An 18058-nucleotide genomic window follows, 5' to 3' on the forward strand; every position below is an offset into this window, starting at 1 on the left:
GGCCTAATTTGCAGCACACGCTCTGCATCTGGACAGGTGATTGTCCTTGGGATTTTGGGTCAAACTCAGTCTTGGTAATCTTCTTCGGTGAGATGGCGATCTTGGAATTTTAATCTGCCAGGCATCGCGTCGCCATTTGCTCTCTCCTGCTTCACTTTACTCGCTCGTTGTTCTGCACGGAAAAACGTCACCGGCAGAGAGAGAGAGAGAGACAGACAGTGGACAGTGTCCACCACACCGCTAGTAATTATGACGCGACATTCATTCTGCAAATGCAGGACATGAAACAGTAGGTGGCGTCCTAAACAAACAAGGGAGACATTTACCTAAATATCAACTTCTTTCTTGCACATAATTCAAGAACCTTTCAATGACACGTGTCCATTTAGGGCAATTTTCAAACACTTTCAAAGGGAATTTTTATTTTTTTTTTCAAATTCACAAACTTTCAAGGACTTGCGGGATCCTGTGTTTAATATTCCTCCCCCCAGAGAGAGTGTGTTTTCACTCACACTGAGCCAGTGCATTCAGTTACACAACGATAATAACAATGATTAGACTATGTTTTTCAAACAAGACAGTTGGAGATCAGGGATCAGCAACGACAACGCTGATGGACCCTCTGAGACAACAACATATTATCTTTCCCAAGGACACGTCGGCAAGAGAAGACATCTGCAGCGTGACCTCATGTTATCATATTTATGAGCAGTCGGGAGACAGTAAATGGCAACACCAGTAAAGGCGCAATCTTCTCTTAACCTTTACAGTCTCCTGTTAAACTTAACAAGCAACTGTGTTTTCTAACGACTTCTACAAATCTCGAAATGCAAGAAGGGAGAAAAAAAAGAGGAGAATGAGAGAGAATGAAAAGACTAGAGAACACATTTTTTTATGAAACGCAGCCACCCGTGTGTCCAATCTGATTAAATTCTCCGTTAACCATCAGCATATTCTTCTAAACATCAATGCACAGAAGATTATCTAAATATCATGATACAAAACAAAACAATAGTCATTAAGTTAAAATGCATTTCTGGTGAGAGCAAAAGATTCATTAAAAGGCAGTTTAATACAAAGTCTTGGTTAAATCAAAGCAGCATTTATGGCATTTAGAGCCCGGAATACTTGTGGTTGTGGGAAATAAAATCCAGACCCTCATTACGACATCGGCACGGTTGGTTGTTTGGCTTTAACTAAAGAGAATCTTTCACCAACAACACAAAGCTTTAAACTGCAGCAACGCTTAGATACTGATGTGTCACAGAACCTTTATTTAAATGTAAAAACTGTGTCGGTGAGCAGTACCTTCACCAGGACGTTGAGGGTTCCCGGGCTGGAGCCGTCGGGGCTGGTGAGGAGATAGTTGAAGTCGATGCAGTGCGTGTCGTTCTCTTTCATGACGGGCAGCTGAAATCTGGCCTTTTCTCCAAACTGGAACTGGGACACGTCCACGTACATGTAGGAACCTTAACACGGGAAAACAAAAGACAGGGAGAAGGTCACGGACGATAAGAGGAAACCGTCGCGAAATTAAACACGTCCCTCGACGCCGAGAGAGCAGAAAGCTATTTGGCGCTATCATAATTACATGTTGAAATATTGCAATAGTGTAAAAATGATATCATACAGTTAATTAAACTAGTGATAAAGAATGATTTAATGCACAGTTGTTGTTGAGTCGTCGGTGATCCTGTACTTCAGTGATAAGTGACTAGCACTGTGATGAGAACGCAGTGTGGTTTCAAGTTGGTCAAGTCAAAACCTGTTGCCACGGAAACGGAGAAATTGATTTGACATAATTGTGACGTTTCATACGCTCCAGACACTAAGCTCACTCACAGGTGGCAAGAGAGGTCACGTCTCTATATTTGACCACGTTAGACATTAAACATGAGATTAAGTTTTATTCCATTTTTGTTTTTTTACCGCCTTCAATCACAACCCATTAATTACCTCCTTCTGTTGTGCAGATGTTTGTTCACTGTTTACACAGACTGTAGTAATGACGCCTCTCAAAGAAGATTGCGAGTGCAAATTCTTCCGTGTATGAGTAAATGAACAAATGCAGAAAAGAGCAGTATACTGTCTTGCTTTCTCCTTGTTTTTCTCTTTAATAATGACTCCTCTAACATGGTTAAAAGTGCACTTTGAACCACAGACTGGTTGTAAAAGTGGACAGAGTCTTCTGGTTCGCTGGTTGCAGCCGATCAGGGAGTAAGAATATAGCAAATTGCCACCAGGGGGCGACTCAGTTTGAATGGAAGTCTATGGGAAAATATATTAATAACATTACTAAACATTTCACTGAGTAGTTAATCGCTAGTTTCAGCTCTTCTCAAATTTTGCAAATTATGTTCCTGTTGAGAGGAAAAAGACGATAAAGAACGGAACATGTGACACCAGTTTGATTGACAGCTGGTATCATCCAATAGGAAGCAGTGTATAATCTTCTTGTTACTTTAAAAATTCACTTAAACCCGAGTGTTTGTCAGGTTTGTGTTCTCTCTTCGCACAGCTGTTGTTTTGGTGTTTGACAAAGATGGTTTGTGAGAGCGGAACCACCACTCTGTAAAAACCATAGTACAACTACAACTAATGGACTACTGGAGTGTAGTGAGACATCTGAGGTCTCCCCAAACTGAGCTTTCATTGATATGTTATCCATTGAAACTGCCACTTTTCCCCCAAAATGGAGGGTGTTCTTGGTTTTCGATAAATGCCATGGCATATTACACTAACTCAGCAGGATCTACTGTGCCTTTATTCCCTGGTTTTTGCCTCTTTCTCTCTTTATTGTAACAAACACTTTGATGCAGGAAACATGAAAACCAAAAAAAAAAAGGAATTAATTCTTTCCTTCCCTGTTTGCATGTTTTTACTCCCGTTTATTTCTCCCTGTGTTTCCTTTTGGGCTTTTTGTACTGAAACATAAAACAAACCTCTGTTTCTATGACTGTCCTATGTGACTGTGATGCTGTTATTGCTCACAGACAACAAGTAACCACAAGAGAAGAGGAGACGAGAGAAGAGTTTTGTTCTTACGAAAGACACAACTCTCTTTTTGTCTCTTCCCTTCTATAACTGTGCTGCATCCAGGTGATAACACTTGTAAATGAGTGAGCGCAAAGAGAAAAGACACACAGTAAGAAAATCTATCAAATGTGAAGTGGTCAGCTTGAAGCCAAAACTACACTTCATCGTAGCCAACGCAATCCAAATGTTCCGCACAGCACGCAACATATCATTACCTGCAACTACACAGCAGTGACATTATTAGATGTATTTTCACAGCTTGCCTTAGGGCTATGTTTTTTCCTCCTTTCGCTGCTGAATCTAGTTAGGTTTGATTTTTTTTTTTGCTCACATGACGAGACTTTGGAGATGTTTTTTTCATTTCCTACTTCAAATGGCATTCTTAAACTTCTCCCTACAGTTGTTCAGTGCAGAAAATGGCACTCGGCACAACACATAATCATGATCACTCAGCCCATCCACGTGTCCTTGTAATCAGCTCAGACCTGAACCAGATGTTGTTCCAAGAAAATGTGATTTTTCTTTTTTTCTCCTGCCAAAGTTTAATCCCGCGTTAGCTCTTCGCACACCAAGGCTACTTCACAGCAAACTGTGGGGCTGCAACTACATGATAATTGGCTAATTATCTGTTTTATTCTGTAAAACATCACAATATCACAACTTCCTAGAGACGAGTGCAACGTCTTCAAATGACAATGCTGAAAAGAGCATTGTTTCACGGTCCTCATTTTAAAAAAATAAACAAAGTCATGAGTTATTTTCTTTGTTGCTCAATTGTTGATTAATAATTAATCATCCAGAGTTCACAGTTCTGAAGAGAAACAGACATTTAATTAAGAAATAAACAGAACATAATAGAAGTGAACAAAAGCAGAGCCGTAACAGAATTAACTGACTAAGTGGGAAAACAATACAACGCAGTGCATGAACTACAAAACAACGCCAAATCTGGGCAAATTCTTTTTTGCATAATATACAATATGCACGACAAAGGGCTTTAAGACAACAGTGATGATCAGTTATTGTTGAGCTAATCTACTGTGAGGAAACACTTTCCTCTGCAGAGCAGAGCAGAGAGGAGCAGAACAGGCTTTCAGCTGGCAAACGTGGACACGCTCACACACACATCTGCCTTTCAGTCCTGAATATGAGTCCTCGTTATTGGGTTGGCACTTCTTCTTCTCCTCCTCCTCTCCTCCCGCCTCCACCCTCTGCCATTGAAGTATTATAATAATCCTACTTCCTGGTTCAACACAGTAGTGACTCCGTCCAAACAGGACTGCAGCCAACACACCCCAGGAACAAGACGAGGCCAGCGCTGTTCCCTCCAACGCTTCAATCTAAATCCATCCGACGACAACTCAAGACGAACGTCACTCCTATATTTTCCCTTCTTTTTTTTCCCCATTTTCAACACTGATATCAAGATGCTGACACGAAGAACGTGCTTTTAAGATGGCTGCCAAGATGGTGCACCAGCTAAAAATACTCTAAACAGTCTGAGCCCCAGATATGTCATAACAACCCACAACAAGATGGCAAAAAACCCTTATAGCTTAAAGCTAATAAATAAAAATAGACCTAAAGGACCAGGTAGAAAGTAGAGTAATAATATTTGGCAAATATTTAGTGTGGATATTGAAAAAAAAAACAAGCAAAAAAAAACATTCAAGAATACAAATAAGTGCCTGCTTTAATCTAAACCTGGAGGAAAATAAGGTTGTTGGAGAGTAGGAGCGATGAAAGACTGACAGCACATGAAAACGGAGACGAGCAGACCTGGTGCTGCCAAGAACATCTGACACCTGAAGTCTGCCAGCTTCTAAAATGGCTGATGCCTCTGAACTGCCAGAGTCGAAAATGGCCGCCAATAGAATGGCAATTTAACGATGTGGCTAAAAACACAGAGACCCAGATCCAGTGTGTCACATTAAGACAGCAGCAGCAGTGTGGAGGACAGAGGACAATGTCTCAGGTAGAGTTTCACTCTTAGAGCTTACACGCCTATTCTTGTACAATATATTTAAAGGGCCACTTACTTCATAATACTAATTTAAAGAGATAAATGTGTTATTCGATCATCAAACGGTGGATCTGAGATACACGTCTCATTCTCACAACACCAGAGGACGTTTACTGTGTTTCTGTCAACTTTTAGCAGTAAAAGATCGACATTTGACCACCCTTTACGTTTTTATTCCTAAATAGTGAGTTTACTGTCTAATTTCTCCGAAAGGGAGTTTGTTATTCTACTTCATTTTCCAATGAAGTTACAGATATTTCACAAATGTTTTATACAATGTAAGAAAGATTATGAAGAGAGCTCAAGGTAAAGTTTCCAAAAGTCTTGTTTTAATTTCATTTTAGACAAAGGAAAAAAACAAAACTCTTAATATTTGATCTATATATATTTTTTGCTTTAGAATTAAATTAAAATGACATTTGTCATGATTGCTTTCTGTTCAGCTCTTTAAGTTCAAGTCTTTGCAGAGAGCAAAAGACCTTTATTTTTTGGGGGGTGATTGTGTCACTGTATCCTTCATTACTTGATGGTTATTAAAACATAAAGACCAGTTCTGCTGCGGCTTAAATACCTTTTCTCCCTCTTCCCTCACTGGAGAGTACTCAATGGAAAACAAGAGCAAAGAGGCAGGCATGTGGAGCATGGCACGCCAGATAGATTTAGAGTGGTACTCGCCGACAACAACAGCCACGGAAAGATCAACTGGCACATTGCACGGTGCCACGCTGGCATCTAGAACGCTGCCGCGATGCCAAGATCAACCCTCAAAGAGATTACACACAAGAGTTTTATCTCTATTACGAAAAGTGCCAAAGCCTCCGCGGTGCACTCAATACTGCCTTAAGCACAAATGGCGATTAGCAACTGCGACCAATTGATGTAAGGTTGTAAGGAACAAAAGTATAATTGTTGGCCGAGCCGCCTAATGACTAAGAAACGATTCCGTGCAAAGTCATAGGATGGCTCCTGTGCTTCTGCCAATACCTTTGAAAATATATAACCCCCTGAACTACTAATCAGCAGAATAAACTCGCTCCCTGTGGTCTCTCAGAAGCCAAACGCTCTTAACAACTCCCCCTAAATAACAGGAGTAGGTATCCCTTTTGTTTTCAGGGGGTCAAAAGCCAAAAAGGTTTAGTGCCACTGCTCTAAATCATGTCACGCCCTCAGGGGGGAAACTGCAGCTACAGCCGGGCCAAAGCACTTCTAAATTACCAGTGGCTATGTTTGCCAGAGAAAATAACAATTCAGATAATAGACATTACCCAAGTGTCCCTGGGCAAGGTATTTTAGCTACCGACACAGGCCCTCCATTCCCACAACTGCGACCAGATACAAAACCAAGCCAAGTGTCGTATCTGAAATCCCCCCCCCTCCGGCAACCTTGTTTTCCATCCAGTGCTCCGGTGTCCCACGCCCTGCTGGTGTTATTACCGCATCAAATGTCAGATCACGCTCCTCCACCTTTAGGCGACGCTCTGAATGTCTGAATGCCTCCCTTTCAGAAACAAATGCCCCCCAGACCATTAACCTGCTGCGACATTCCTGTGCCCCTCCACCACCACTCAATCCACTAGCTTCCACAGGCGTTTATGCTATGCTGATAGCAGGTATTACCTCTCTGATCCTGGGAAACAGTATTTAACCTCTTCAAGCTGCCAGCCCCCGCCCCCTCCTGTACCATGACACCTACATTAATACCACTGACTGCTCACTTTGCTTTGACCACTGGCCAAGGCACGCCACTTAAGTCTACATGTGTGAGCAGCAGTGTGTCTTGAAGACCTTTTCTGGCATAAACACTGGCCTTGTCAGGACCAGTAGGAGACCAAAAAACCTGGTCCCTACCAAGGCAGAAAACTTCTGAGGAACTGGTTAAGTTTAGGGCTAAAATTAATTACCAATTAATGGAAATCAATGCAGTACATGCCCTTCAAGGGCCTTTTGAGGGATAAGATTTGGTTTAAGACTTGGGGTAGAATTAGGTTTGGGCTAGGGTGAGTGATGGATTCATTTATTTGTGAAGGTGAGCTTGGGAAGGAGCTCGGGAATGAATTATGTCGATGAGTGTCCTCACTGGGAATGCTGTATAAGAAGCTGTGTGTGTGAACCTGGTATTCCTCATGTTTTGGGGACCCGAATGTGGTTACGCAGTCACATTATGGGGACAAAAATCAAGTCCCCATAGCATAAATTTTAAAGTGAAAACATGTTTTAAAGTTAGACTGAGGTTAAGGTTAGAGTGAGTCTCCAGGAAATGAATGTAAGTCCATGCCATGTCCTCTGAAGTACTGGAAACCAGTGTGTGTGTGTGTGTGTGTGTGTGTGTGTGTAAATGTCAGCTAGCCTGTGTTGTCATGATGATAAGCATGAGAGATAAATAACGGCATTACATTGTCCTGGTAACAAAGACATAATCTTGCACAACAGACAAGGAGTTAGGAGAGGAGGTAAGGAGAGGAGAGGAGGCGAGAGGAGACAGAGTGAGATGAAAGGACAGGTAGAAAGCGAAAATGAGAGGAGAGGAAAGGGCACAAAAGTGGGATGTAAGGGAGGAGAGGGATTAAAGTGACATGGGTCAGGACAAAAAAGGGACAGGAGAAGAGGAGAGGAGGAGGGATGAAAGGACAGAGGGGATGAGAGAAAAGGAGAACTCCAGGGAGGTTACAAGTTACAGAGGACATGAGAGTGGTTGTTTTCTTTCCACCATGGCACTGCTTTTAATTTTGGTAAAGCAAGTTGCCGTCTAAACATTGCATCACTGGTTACTGTTATCACATTTTGCTTTTTCACATTGTAAAAGTAGGCAACCTTCCCTGTTCACTGCTAATGATTAATGACCTCATATTCGGTTAATTAGACCCCCAGCCCCGAGGCAGAAAGATTTAATTTCCCCTTCATCATCATCATCATGGAGGGGGGGAAAAAAACCCACAACGGAGTAAAAATAAGAGGCAAGAGGAGAGGTGGTCTTGGAAAAGATAACTTTAAACTCGAGTAAAAATACCAGTACAACAATATAAAAATAATAATTTTTTAAACAACTGTTTATCGTTAATTCATAAATGTGCATCATATATTATGCACATTATTGCACAAAGCAATTTATCACATACTGCTTAAAGTCAAGCTTGTTTTAAGTACCTTATATAATTATGAATTGATTGTATCATTATTTTCCTTTAGGTCTAGTGGTCACTTTCAAAGAAGGGTCATTACATACAGTAAATCTGGATGGTTGTTGTGAGATGATTAATCAGATATAAAAGAATACCAAAAGTTATGTTGCAGGAGTTTTTAATGAGGACATTTTTTTGTCTTTGGTGGAACTGCTGACCACAGAACTCTATGTCCTGCTTTTATAAGGATTGCAACTGGTTTCTGTAGAAATAGCAATATAAAGCACACTATACAGTGTCTTTCACACTAAAATTAGCAGGTATACACAGGATTATTTACATTTCCAATGCCAGTTTTCACCCTTCTGTCATTGGTAGGTGGAATGTGATTTCACAAACGTGCAAAGTGAGTCTTGTAGGAGTTGTTAGTCTTTTGCTGAGGTCCCTCGTTCTATTTGAACAGCTAGTGAATGACTTTAAAGTGCTAATAATAAAACAAAGTAACATAACATAAAAAATATTGAGTGCAGGCTGAATTTGTAAAAAGAAAGTAGGTTCTCTGGAGTGAAATATAAATAATAATGTCTGTGATAAATGCGTGCCTTAGCATTGCTGCCAAAAATGAGGCAGACAGAGCAGAAATTAGGGTGTTCACCTACATCTTGCTTTTTCCCAATAATGCAGACGGGAGCCAAAGCTGATTAACACAATTCCCACTGGTCAGAAATCTCTTTAAACCCAGGATTAAACTGTTTGGGAGCGGGGCATTGGTTACTTTCCCTTAATGTGATGAAGTGCATGCAAAACACAGAGAATATAGTCACCATGTGGCAGCTCTGGTGAGACGTAGGGGACGTCCTGGGTGTTGATGTGCGTCCAGTCAAAGTCATCGTAGGGATCTTGCTGGTAATCACACTGAGAGAAGCCCTCGTCGAATGTGCAGCTTCCTGCAAAGAAGAAAAAATCACAACAAGATTTAGTTCACCTCATCGTATCGATGACTTTCCAAGTACCTATATTTAGTTTCTTGCACACGCCACATTGATTCATGTCTGGTTTTTAGCCACAAAACTTTTTGACTTCCCCCCAGAATGTCGTGAGTCTTGTGCGTGTGTTTGTCTCAGCTCATTAATAAACCACCGGGAGTCTGAGTTCCAGCAGTCATCACTCAGGGCCAGTCACAACCACCTCTGACTCAACCGTCAGGGCCTTGGGCTCATCATCTGAGCCCATCGCCGCAGCCTTCGGGACGAGCATGTGTGAGCTGGCCGCCCGTGGCTCCGCCTTAACAGGAGGTCCCGCTAATAGAGAGAGACGCCGCTTGTCCCCAACGGCGAGTTAAACCAATCAACTTGCAATGATATGTGGCTTGTGCTGGCAATATTGCTGATAGGAATAGCATGTTCGCTATCTGATTCATTGACCTCGCAGTGATGTGCGTCCTGCGTTAATAGCTAAGAAAAGGAAAGAAGCGCCGTCTGAGTCGAGTCACTGGTGGTTTGTGGACCACAAACCCACATGTGTCCTCTGTGCTCTTGACATTGACTGAAGTAGGAGTGAAGTGTGTGGATAAAAAAAAGAATCCTCTACATTGTGTATAACTGTATGATAGTGAGACCGTGACACTTAAATAGAGAAGTCCAACTGTTAATACAATAGCCAGACAGGTAAATCTTTTGGGTTCAGCAGTTTCAGTGTTTGCCCAAAATATAGCAAAGACCCACAATTTTCAAAAGCCCAATTTAATGTTCTCATTTTGTCTGATCAACAATCGAAAAGCCCCAAAGCCATTCAATTTGTTATCACACGTGGTTAAAAAAATGTTTTGACACAAAAAAAAAGGGTGAAACTAATCATTTCAGCCGTAACTATAACAATCAAACCTATTTGCTTTGTCATAACATCAGCAATAAAACTGGCATAACATTCAATTCAGTCTTAAAAGAGAAATAATGATGTAGTCGAAAGTACACAAATGAACAACAGAGCCAACTTCTAGTGTTTGGTCAAGTCCAAATCATCATGTTCTCAGATGTCTTGTTTTGTCCACAATCCAAAATTACTCAGTTTTAATGATTTTTTTGCTTCAAATGGAGCAAAGAAACCAGAAAATACTCACACTTAAGAAGCTGAAACACCAGAAAGCATGTTTTAATTATTAAAAGAAACCCAGTCTCAGTATTGGCCCAATACTGACTGAAATATAGATCGGTACCACTGCTAGTGCTAGCTGCTAATGCTAACGGAAAACCTCCAAGATCAGAATTAGCAAAAAAACAGAAACACAAATAACAAGGAACGCCCACAACATTGTTTCTGGTGTTATTTTCTGGGAATCGTAGCCGACTAAGAAAATACCACTAAAAAGAGAAGATAAACAGTATGAACAACTCACAGCACCCAGCACTGTAGCAACATAAATCTTCCTGCGTACAGTTAGCGACGCAGCGCTGCTACGTTTGTCCCGGAGCGGGCTGTGGCGGCTGTGATGGAGAACAGGACGACAGGGGCCCTCAGATACCCCGCTGATCTGTGCTCCTGCCACAGAGGGACACCAGGAGGTGACAGCCACCACCGGAGGAGAAACAAGTTAACATCAAACTAAGTGACTGTCTTCGGCTGCCGGCTGCACGGCTGGTCCGTGACTCACGGCCTCGGAGACGCACTGGTTCACATTCCTCTTGGCATCGTTCGGGAGAAAAAACAAACAAACCGCAGTTCATTTCCCTCCCATTCAATTCAGTTAAGTCTCTGTGATAGAAAGTTAACCTGACGTGACGTTTGGAGGATTATTATACAATAAACTGAATTCTGACACACACACACACACACACACAGTGAAATTCAGCGGATGTCGAGCAAATGTGTCTCTGTAAAACTCCATGACTTCCTGTCTCCCGCAGTGTGTGTGTCAGTTTACATCTTGCTGTCAGGTAGCTCTCTCTGCATGTGGAGTAAGTCTACTTTATAATAATGTACAGCATCTATAGGACTAAGACTAGCATGCTGACATACAGTATTTTCTATGTCACCATATAGAGTTTGCAGTCAATATTTGACTTTTTGAAAGTCTGTGGTTGTGTTTTAAATGCAAAATACCTGGATCACATGTAGTTGTTACGATACATTACATATTAAAGTCCAGGGGTGATAATATGATATTTTGCAATGTTTTGGTGATCTATAGCGATAGTGTTTTTTTAAGAAAAGCTTTCATAGTCAATATAGCAAATAAACAATATACAGTTTTCTTTGTCCAAAGAGATGAGAAGGAGAAATCAGTCAAGTGACTCAAGGACAGTATAATTCCATGAAATTACAACTTATAATTACTTTATTTCACCCCTGTTACACCAAAAACCTTTTAAGAGTTCACCATTTATTGGCTTACAGGAGGAAAAAAACTAGAGCTGGGCAATATGGGATACTTTTTTTACATGATTCGAGATGTATATATCTATACATATATATATAGATATATGTATATATCTATATATATATAAGTGTCATTAAGTGACTTTTTTTTATTACATGCAATTCTGTCGAGTACATGCGTTTATTAATCAATATATTTAATTTAGTATTTCACACATGTATTCAATATAATAAACATGATTATCAATGCAACAGCCTTCAAAACCAGAATCCAAAAACCTGACCACGATATTCTTGTCTTGTCACAGTATAGATAGAATATCGATTTATTGCCAAAAACACCTTTTTACTACACAAAGTGACCTGCTAGCTGTTAACGGTGTGTGCAGTTTCAAATTCATGTTTCTCTTTATGGACGGGAAATCAAACAGTAATCCTTTTAGTTTTAATTATGACGAGTGTGATGTGACTGTGATTGCCGTTTGTAGCCTGCTTGATTTGACCTCTTTAACATAGGGAGGAGGAGGAGGAGGAGGAGAGATACTGACGGAGAAGCACGAAGGACAGGGAGGAAAGGGAATTTACGCATAATTACGTGAACAGATCCTCAGCTTTAATTGAAGCTGCCATTATGAAGGCAGTAGCCACGTGGCGTGAAACACTGCCACTGCTTTCCTGTCTGCGATAGGTTTTACGACCTGGTCTGCAAGAGTTGGTTTAATCACAAACACACACTCTCTCCTGGTGGGCTGTGGAAACAGCCGCATGTAAAGCAGCTCTATGGACGTCTTTGTGCGTGAGTCAACTGAGTCTCGTTGTTGTTGTTGACTCTCGACGGGCTCAGTAAGTATAACCTGTCCGGTTAAGACATTATGAGGAAAAAACAAACACAAAATTGAACGAATATTAGCTTCAACATCCATAATTTGTAAGTTATTTTTCAATTAGTGTGGCCACATTCCTATAAAAAGTTTCACAGAATTAATCGCGGCACAATAACACCAATATATTTGTAATTTTTCATGCATAAAACCTTGTTGTTGTGCCTTGCAGAGACATTTAACCTTGGCTTACCTATTAAACCATTTGTTTGGGCTTGTTTGTGGCCTCGCCGACAGGACAGAGAACACACACACTCGTTTTCAAACGCAGCTTCCAACCACTGAACGCTGCACACAGTGCACAGCAAAATTAGATTTAAACCCACAGTGTTTAGAATATGAGCTGTGGGTTTTTTAACTGTGTACACACGCACACACACAGCTTTCCACTCAGTGATCCAATGCTGCTGCTGTAGAGGAGATATATTTTTGCCTTGGCTTTGCAGGGAATAAAAACATGTCCTTGTTTTAAGTTTTTTTTTTTTTTGCTTTAGTGACTGGTTTAAAAGAGGCTTTTCACAAGTAGAGTATTCATCTCTTTTCATCTGTGCACACCTCACATAGACCTTCACTTTTATGCGATGACAAACCAAACAAAAACACGGCTCTTGTGTTCAGTGTGTGTGTGTGTGTATGCTGAAAAGGAAAGGGGAAGAACTGAAAACGCACAAACCTCCTGCTATTCCACTCAACTTCTCATTTTAATACTTTTCACACACACATTGACAGCAAATCATTGATGCCAATAATGACAGAAGGACATTTTGAACATTCATTGAACCTCTGCAGGAAAGAAAAGACTGCAGGATGAGCCTTGTCCTGTCCAAATGTTCTACTCACTCCTTGTCTTTCTGCGTCTGACATACTGTAAATATATCTTTTAAAGCTTTTATGCGAACCTATAAGCAAACAGCTGCTTATGTAAATAGCCAGAGGGTTCTTACATTCATCAGGAACGACGTGCAGTTTTCTCTGCCAAACCCAAGCGGAAACATTTCTCTCTTTTTCAGTGAAACGCTCCACAAATGTTCACCCACTTTATTTGTCTGCCATTACTATCACACGGCGGGTTTTGACAAATGTGGCCCACTCTAACACTTTGACATAAATGAGAGTCATACGCAAGGATAAAGTTGTTGGACTGGAAACAGAAGTCAATGAGCTGAAAGGTGCAAGAATGCTTTAGGAAGCTGAGAGACATCCATGTTTTGTTGTTTTAGTCAAAAAAATAATGTCAGTATTTGAAGAAACCTGAAAATGCACATCACATAGGGCTGCGTTACTCAGTTAATCGATTGATAAATGTGAACATACTCTGCTTCCTTTGCTCCGTGTAACAAAGAAATCATTAAAACTGAATCAGTTTGGTTTGTGGACAAAAACAAGAGATTTGAGAGCGTCGATATTTTCAGGTTTGGGAAACAGTGATCCACATTTTTCTCACATTTTATGGACCAAACTACTCAATGTATCTAGAAAATAATAGTCAGATCAATTGATTATGAATATAAATGTTTGTTTCAGCCTTCGTGTCACGTGACCATTCACAAACGGTGAAAGGTGGTGGTTAAAAATACATACATCATACATCCATCTGTTAGAATAATAGCCATTTTTATCATATTAGACCTATATTTCTGCCCTACTCACGATTGTAACTTTAAATAGGAATACTGTGTGTCAGTGTCTGTGTTAACCTTATATAATACAACCCAACAAATCCCTACAACAGTTTTTCAAAGTGTCTGCATGTGCGTGTGTGTCCAGATGGGTCATTATTGCCCCTTTCCCCTCCATTCACAAGGACACGGAGAGACAGAGAGAACCCGACTGCATGCTAATCACTTCCTAATCAGCTTCTGTGATTGGCTGCCTCACTAATGAAATAATGGCGTCTCATTTACATAATAAAATAATTAGAAGAACTTGATAAAGGCTCAAGGGCAGAGAGAGGAAACCACACACACACACACACACGCAGAACACGCACTCTCACAGTGACACAGGAGAGCAGCAGTGTTTTCTGAAAGATTGTCGAATGGCATCAGACGCAACATCTGCCACTGATGCTCAAAATCATTTGGTGCATCGAACGCCACCTCCCCCCCATTTGCTCCATCCAAAGGAGGTGACTCAAACAAAAGTGATCTGATTGAGTTTAAGGAGAATCTGCAGAAGTTCTCTGTAATTTTGTCTTTTCATTCACATGAAACCGCACATTTGTCACATATGGACAAAAAGTATACAACTACTACGCAACTGCACTATCGTGATGTCATAGCTCCACCTCCGTGATGCCGTGTTAACAGAAAGCTTTTTTCAGAACGAAAAAGAAAAATATCATATCGGGGAAACTTGTGTTTCAATGTGGATAAAGGCCCGTTAACCGTTCACTCCTCGGTTATTAGCTTACATTAAGATTATTACCTGAATTGTAACAAAAGCCTGTGTGATTAGTTTTCCCTCTCTCCAATGAGACTGACCTGATCTGTATCAAATCAGATCTAACAGCCAAATTCTGCTCACGCTGTCGTACACGTTTAAATCAAATCAAGTTTTTGAGTTGCCTCTTCTTTCTTTTTCTTTTTTTCTCATCTCGAAGATTTAAGAAAATGGACGATGACAAAGAAGCTCCACTTTAGCTGATAATCAAGTCTTGAGGAATTCTTAGCCAATGCTTGTCCTTGTGGAAACCAGTGCTCCTGCAGAGGAGACGTGCGGCCTCCAAAACTGTGAAATCAGTCAAAGTTAAAGATCACCACGCGCTCACACCTCTCACACTGCGCGTCGCACGTCCTCTGACATTGCTCTAAGTCCTCTACGACGCCGGAGCATCATTCATCATTAACAGTAACGCAAATGTCTCATTTCTGTTCTGAGTGAAACCCACTCTTTCATCATTTTCACAGAGTCTGGCGGGATTTAACGGGGGGGGGAGATGCAGCAGATGTGACTGAGCACTCAAACGGCACTTGCCTCTTCCCGAATGCTCGTACGTCCTTGCATTTCACTGACGAGATGATGAGTTGATGTAAGGGGGGAAACAGCTTAAGGCGGCGGCCCCGTGAACTGTGAAATTATGATACAGCAATGTGGTTCGAGCGCAAAATATGTGAAATGCAAAAGCTCCGCGAGCAAGAAATCCAGGTACATAACATCAGATATGAGAGATATGGATGTTTACTGAGTCAAGGTGAAGTCAGTGAATTCACTGGAACTTTTACCTCTTCTGCACCCCCCCGTCCAACTTGAGTTGATATACATAAAAATCTTCCTCCCCCCTGAACTTACACAGTAGAATCCTCTTGCCTCCGTCTCTCAACCTCACGTCTGTCTAGTACAGAGCTCAGTCTCAGTCTGCGGGCAGAGATGTTATCACCAGGGACGAGATAAGACAGGATGAGACAAGGGGAAACAGAGGGAAAGAGTTGAAAGCGGCGAGAGACTGGCAGAGAAAAGAAACAGGGAAAGTAATTTTGGAGGGATCATGAAGAGGCTGTTGATTAACGATATGATACAGTAAACATTCATTCATTCAATCTTCTTTTTTTTGTGCCGAGGAGAGAGGAGCAGAGAGGGGAAGAAGAAGAAGAAGCTCCGTTTTCTATCATTTTCGAGGACAATAATTACATTTGCATCATTAAAATCCAATTCCAGGCACCGGTAATCCTGTTTCCCTCTAAATCATTCCAATTTGGACAAGTCCAGTTAATAATTACATTCCCCCGACCTGGATTTGTAATCGTTCGCGGGGCTTTGTGGGACATTTTTCTACCCATTCATCACTGCGGTGGTTTCAGTTTTTTTGGCTCCAACTGTAATGAAGGAGGCTTTGAATGAGAAGAGAGAGAAACGAGGGGGAATTAATGTAAAAACATTATAGTCCGCAATGACTGTGTTACCAAGATTCCATTATCCTGTTTTTAACGCCGCCTTCACTTTGCTCCCCTTCACTTGCACTGGCATATTAGCCGTTTCTTTTTTTTAATGTATGTGCATGTGTATCACCACTGCCCGCCGCCTCAAGGACACTAATAAAGTTGTAGTTTATCATTTACTTTGTCCCTTCTCTCTTTGCCTGTGCTTCTCTTTCTCTCCCTCTCTCTGAGAATAGGTGAAATTAGCCTGAAATGATACAAGGTGACATCAGAGAGGCTGACGAACACACACACACACACACACACATCAGAGAGGCTGACGACACACACACACACACACACACACACACACACACACTGTCATGCTTCAGTGGCACTGCACGCCATCAAAGCCAAGACCCACACACACACACACACACACACACACACACACACACACCTCGCCTGTTAAACATACACACAATCACACACCCAAATACACACTTTTTTTTTGCATTTTTGCAACACACACCACAGACACACACGCACAGCCGCACACCCACTCAGAGTGGTAGTTTAATTGGAAGTGCTGAAGGCTGAAGAATTTCTCCTTCATCTCACGGTGGTGTAATTGAATCTGAGACGAGTGTGTGTGTGTGTGTGTGTGTGTGTGTTCAGCTGATTCAGGAGTTTCCATTGACAGTATCAGTAAAACAGAAATGTGTGTTTTCCTTTCCCCTGTGTGAAGAGCCTTTTTGTCCTTCCATCCCTGACTATCTCACCCCGCTCTTCTCTCGGGGTTAATGCAGCCTTTTCAATTCAAATTCAACCTCAAGCAGTTTTCAAGTGCCACGCTATTTTTCCTCTTCAGTGAAAGCCACACACATGACCTCCATCTCTGCGTACTAGCATGTCGTTGATCGATATTTCGGAATGGAGTGGATCTGAGTTTCAAATACTTCTAAGCAGACGCGCAGCTCTGCCTTTGCTTGAAAAGCCTCACGCAAATCTGACATTGTGATGAATCTGACGTTGAATGAGTTCCGGAAGTCACAGCTCTCTCTGCGACCTCTCTCTCTTTCTCTCTACATCTCTGCTTGGACAAGCGCAAACAAAAAGCGACATCGGTGCACAATGAGGCATGAATGACTTACTAATGACCTGCCATCAAAGTATCACTGTCACGCCATACAATAGGAACGGGGAACTGAGCTGTGAGGAACTGTCTTTTGGCGCTACGGCCGTTTTTTGTCCGGTTCCGTACGGCCACCTTATCATTAAAAGGTTTCAACGAGAAAATGGAAGGCAGTGGCTCAATTTTTCCAAGGATGTTGCATCACCCTCCGTCCGAGGAGGTTATTAAATTTTCCCGTAGCCTCTGCACATTTCATATGGATAAAGAGACGTAGACTCTCAAGTGTGTTGAAGCTGAAAATTGCCTTTACTGTGGGATATTTCGACGATATTATCCAAAAACTGCAAGGCTTAATGCTGAAACCAGCAGTAACAATGATCACCTTACGTCGATATAAGCAGGAAATACACACTTGTTTCTTTGCTTCTCCATGACAATGTTTGGCTGGAGGAGTCATTGGACGACACTGTTTTGATTGTGTCACAAAGTAGAATCACAATTTAATCAATAATGAAGATATAAAGTTTGCTTCTAATCTCTTTAGTCTCTTTACAGTGGGGCTACCTTGCCTACAACCACCTTCCACATTCATGTAAATCACTGGGAAGTTCTTCTGCAATTCCTCATGGTTG

General features: G+C 41.4%; 1 protein-coding gene across 21 annotated transcripts in view; it reads right to left on the reverse strand.

Annotated features, from left to right (window-relative positions):
• The window catches only part of ptprk (protein tyrosine phosphatase receptor type K), a 112267-nt gene that overhangs the window by 57766 nt on the left and 36443 nt on the right, over window positions 1-18058 (reverse strand). For all 21 annotated transcript variants that reach the window (XM_044048691.1, XM_044048707.1, XM_044048705.1 and 18 more), the window contains 2 exons: window positions 9003-9125; window positions 1309-1469 (listed from right to left, as the gene is read on the reverse strand). In XM_044048691.1, the coding sequence (XP_043904626.1) occupies window positions 1309-1469; window positions 9003-9125 (284 nt within the window). The remainder of the gene's footprint in view (window positions 1-1308; window positions 1470-9002; window positions 9126-18058) is intronic.

The sequence above is a fragment of the Solea senegalensis genome, linkage group LG17, assembly GCF_019176455.1.
Source record: "Solea senegalensis isolate Sse05_10M linkage group LG17, IFAPA_SoseM_1, whole genome shotgun sequence".
NCBI lineage: Eukaryota > Metazoa > Chordata > Actinopteri > Pleuronectiformes > Soleidae > Solea > Solea senegalensis.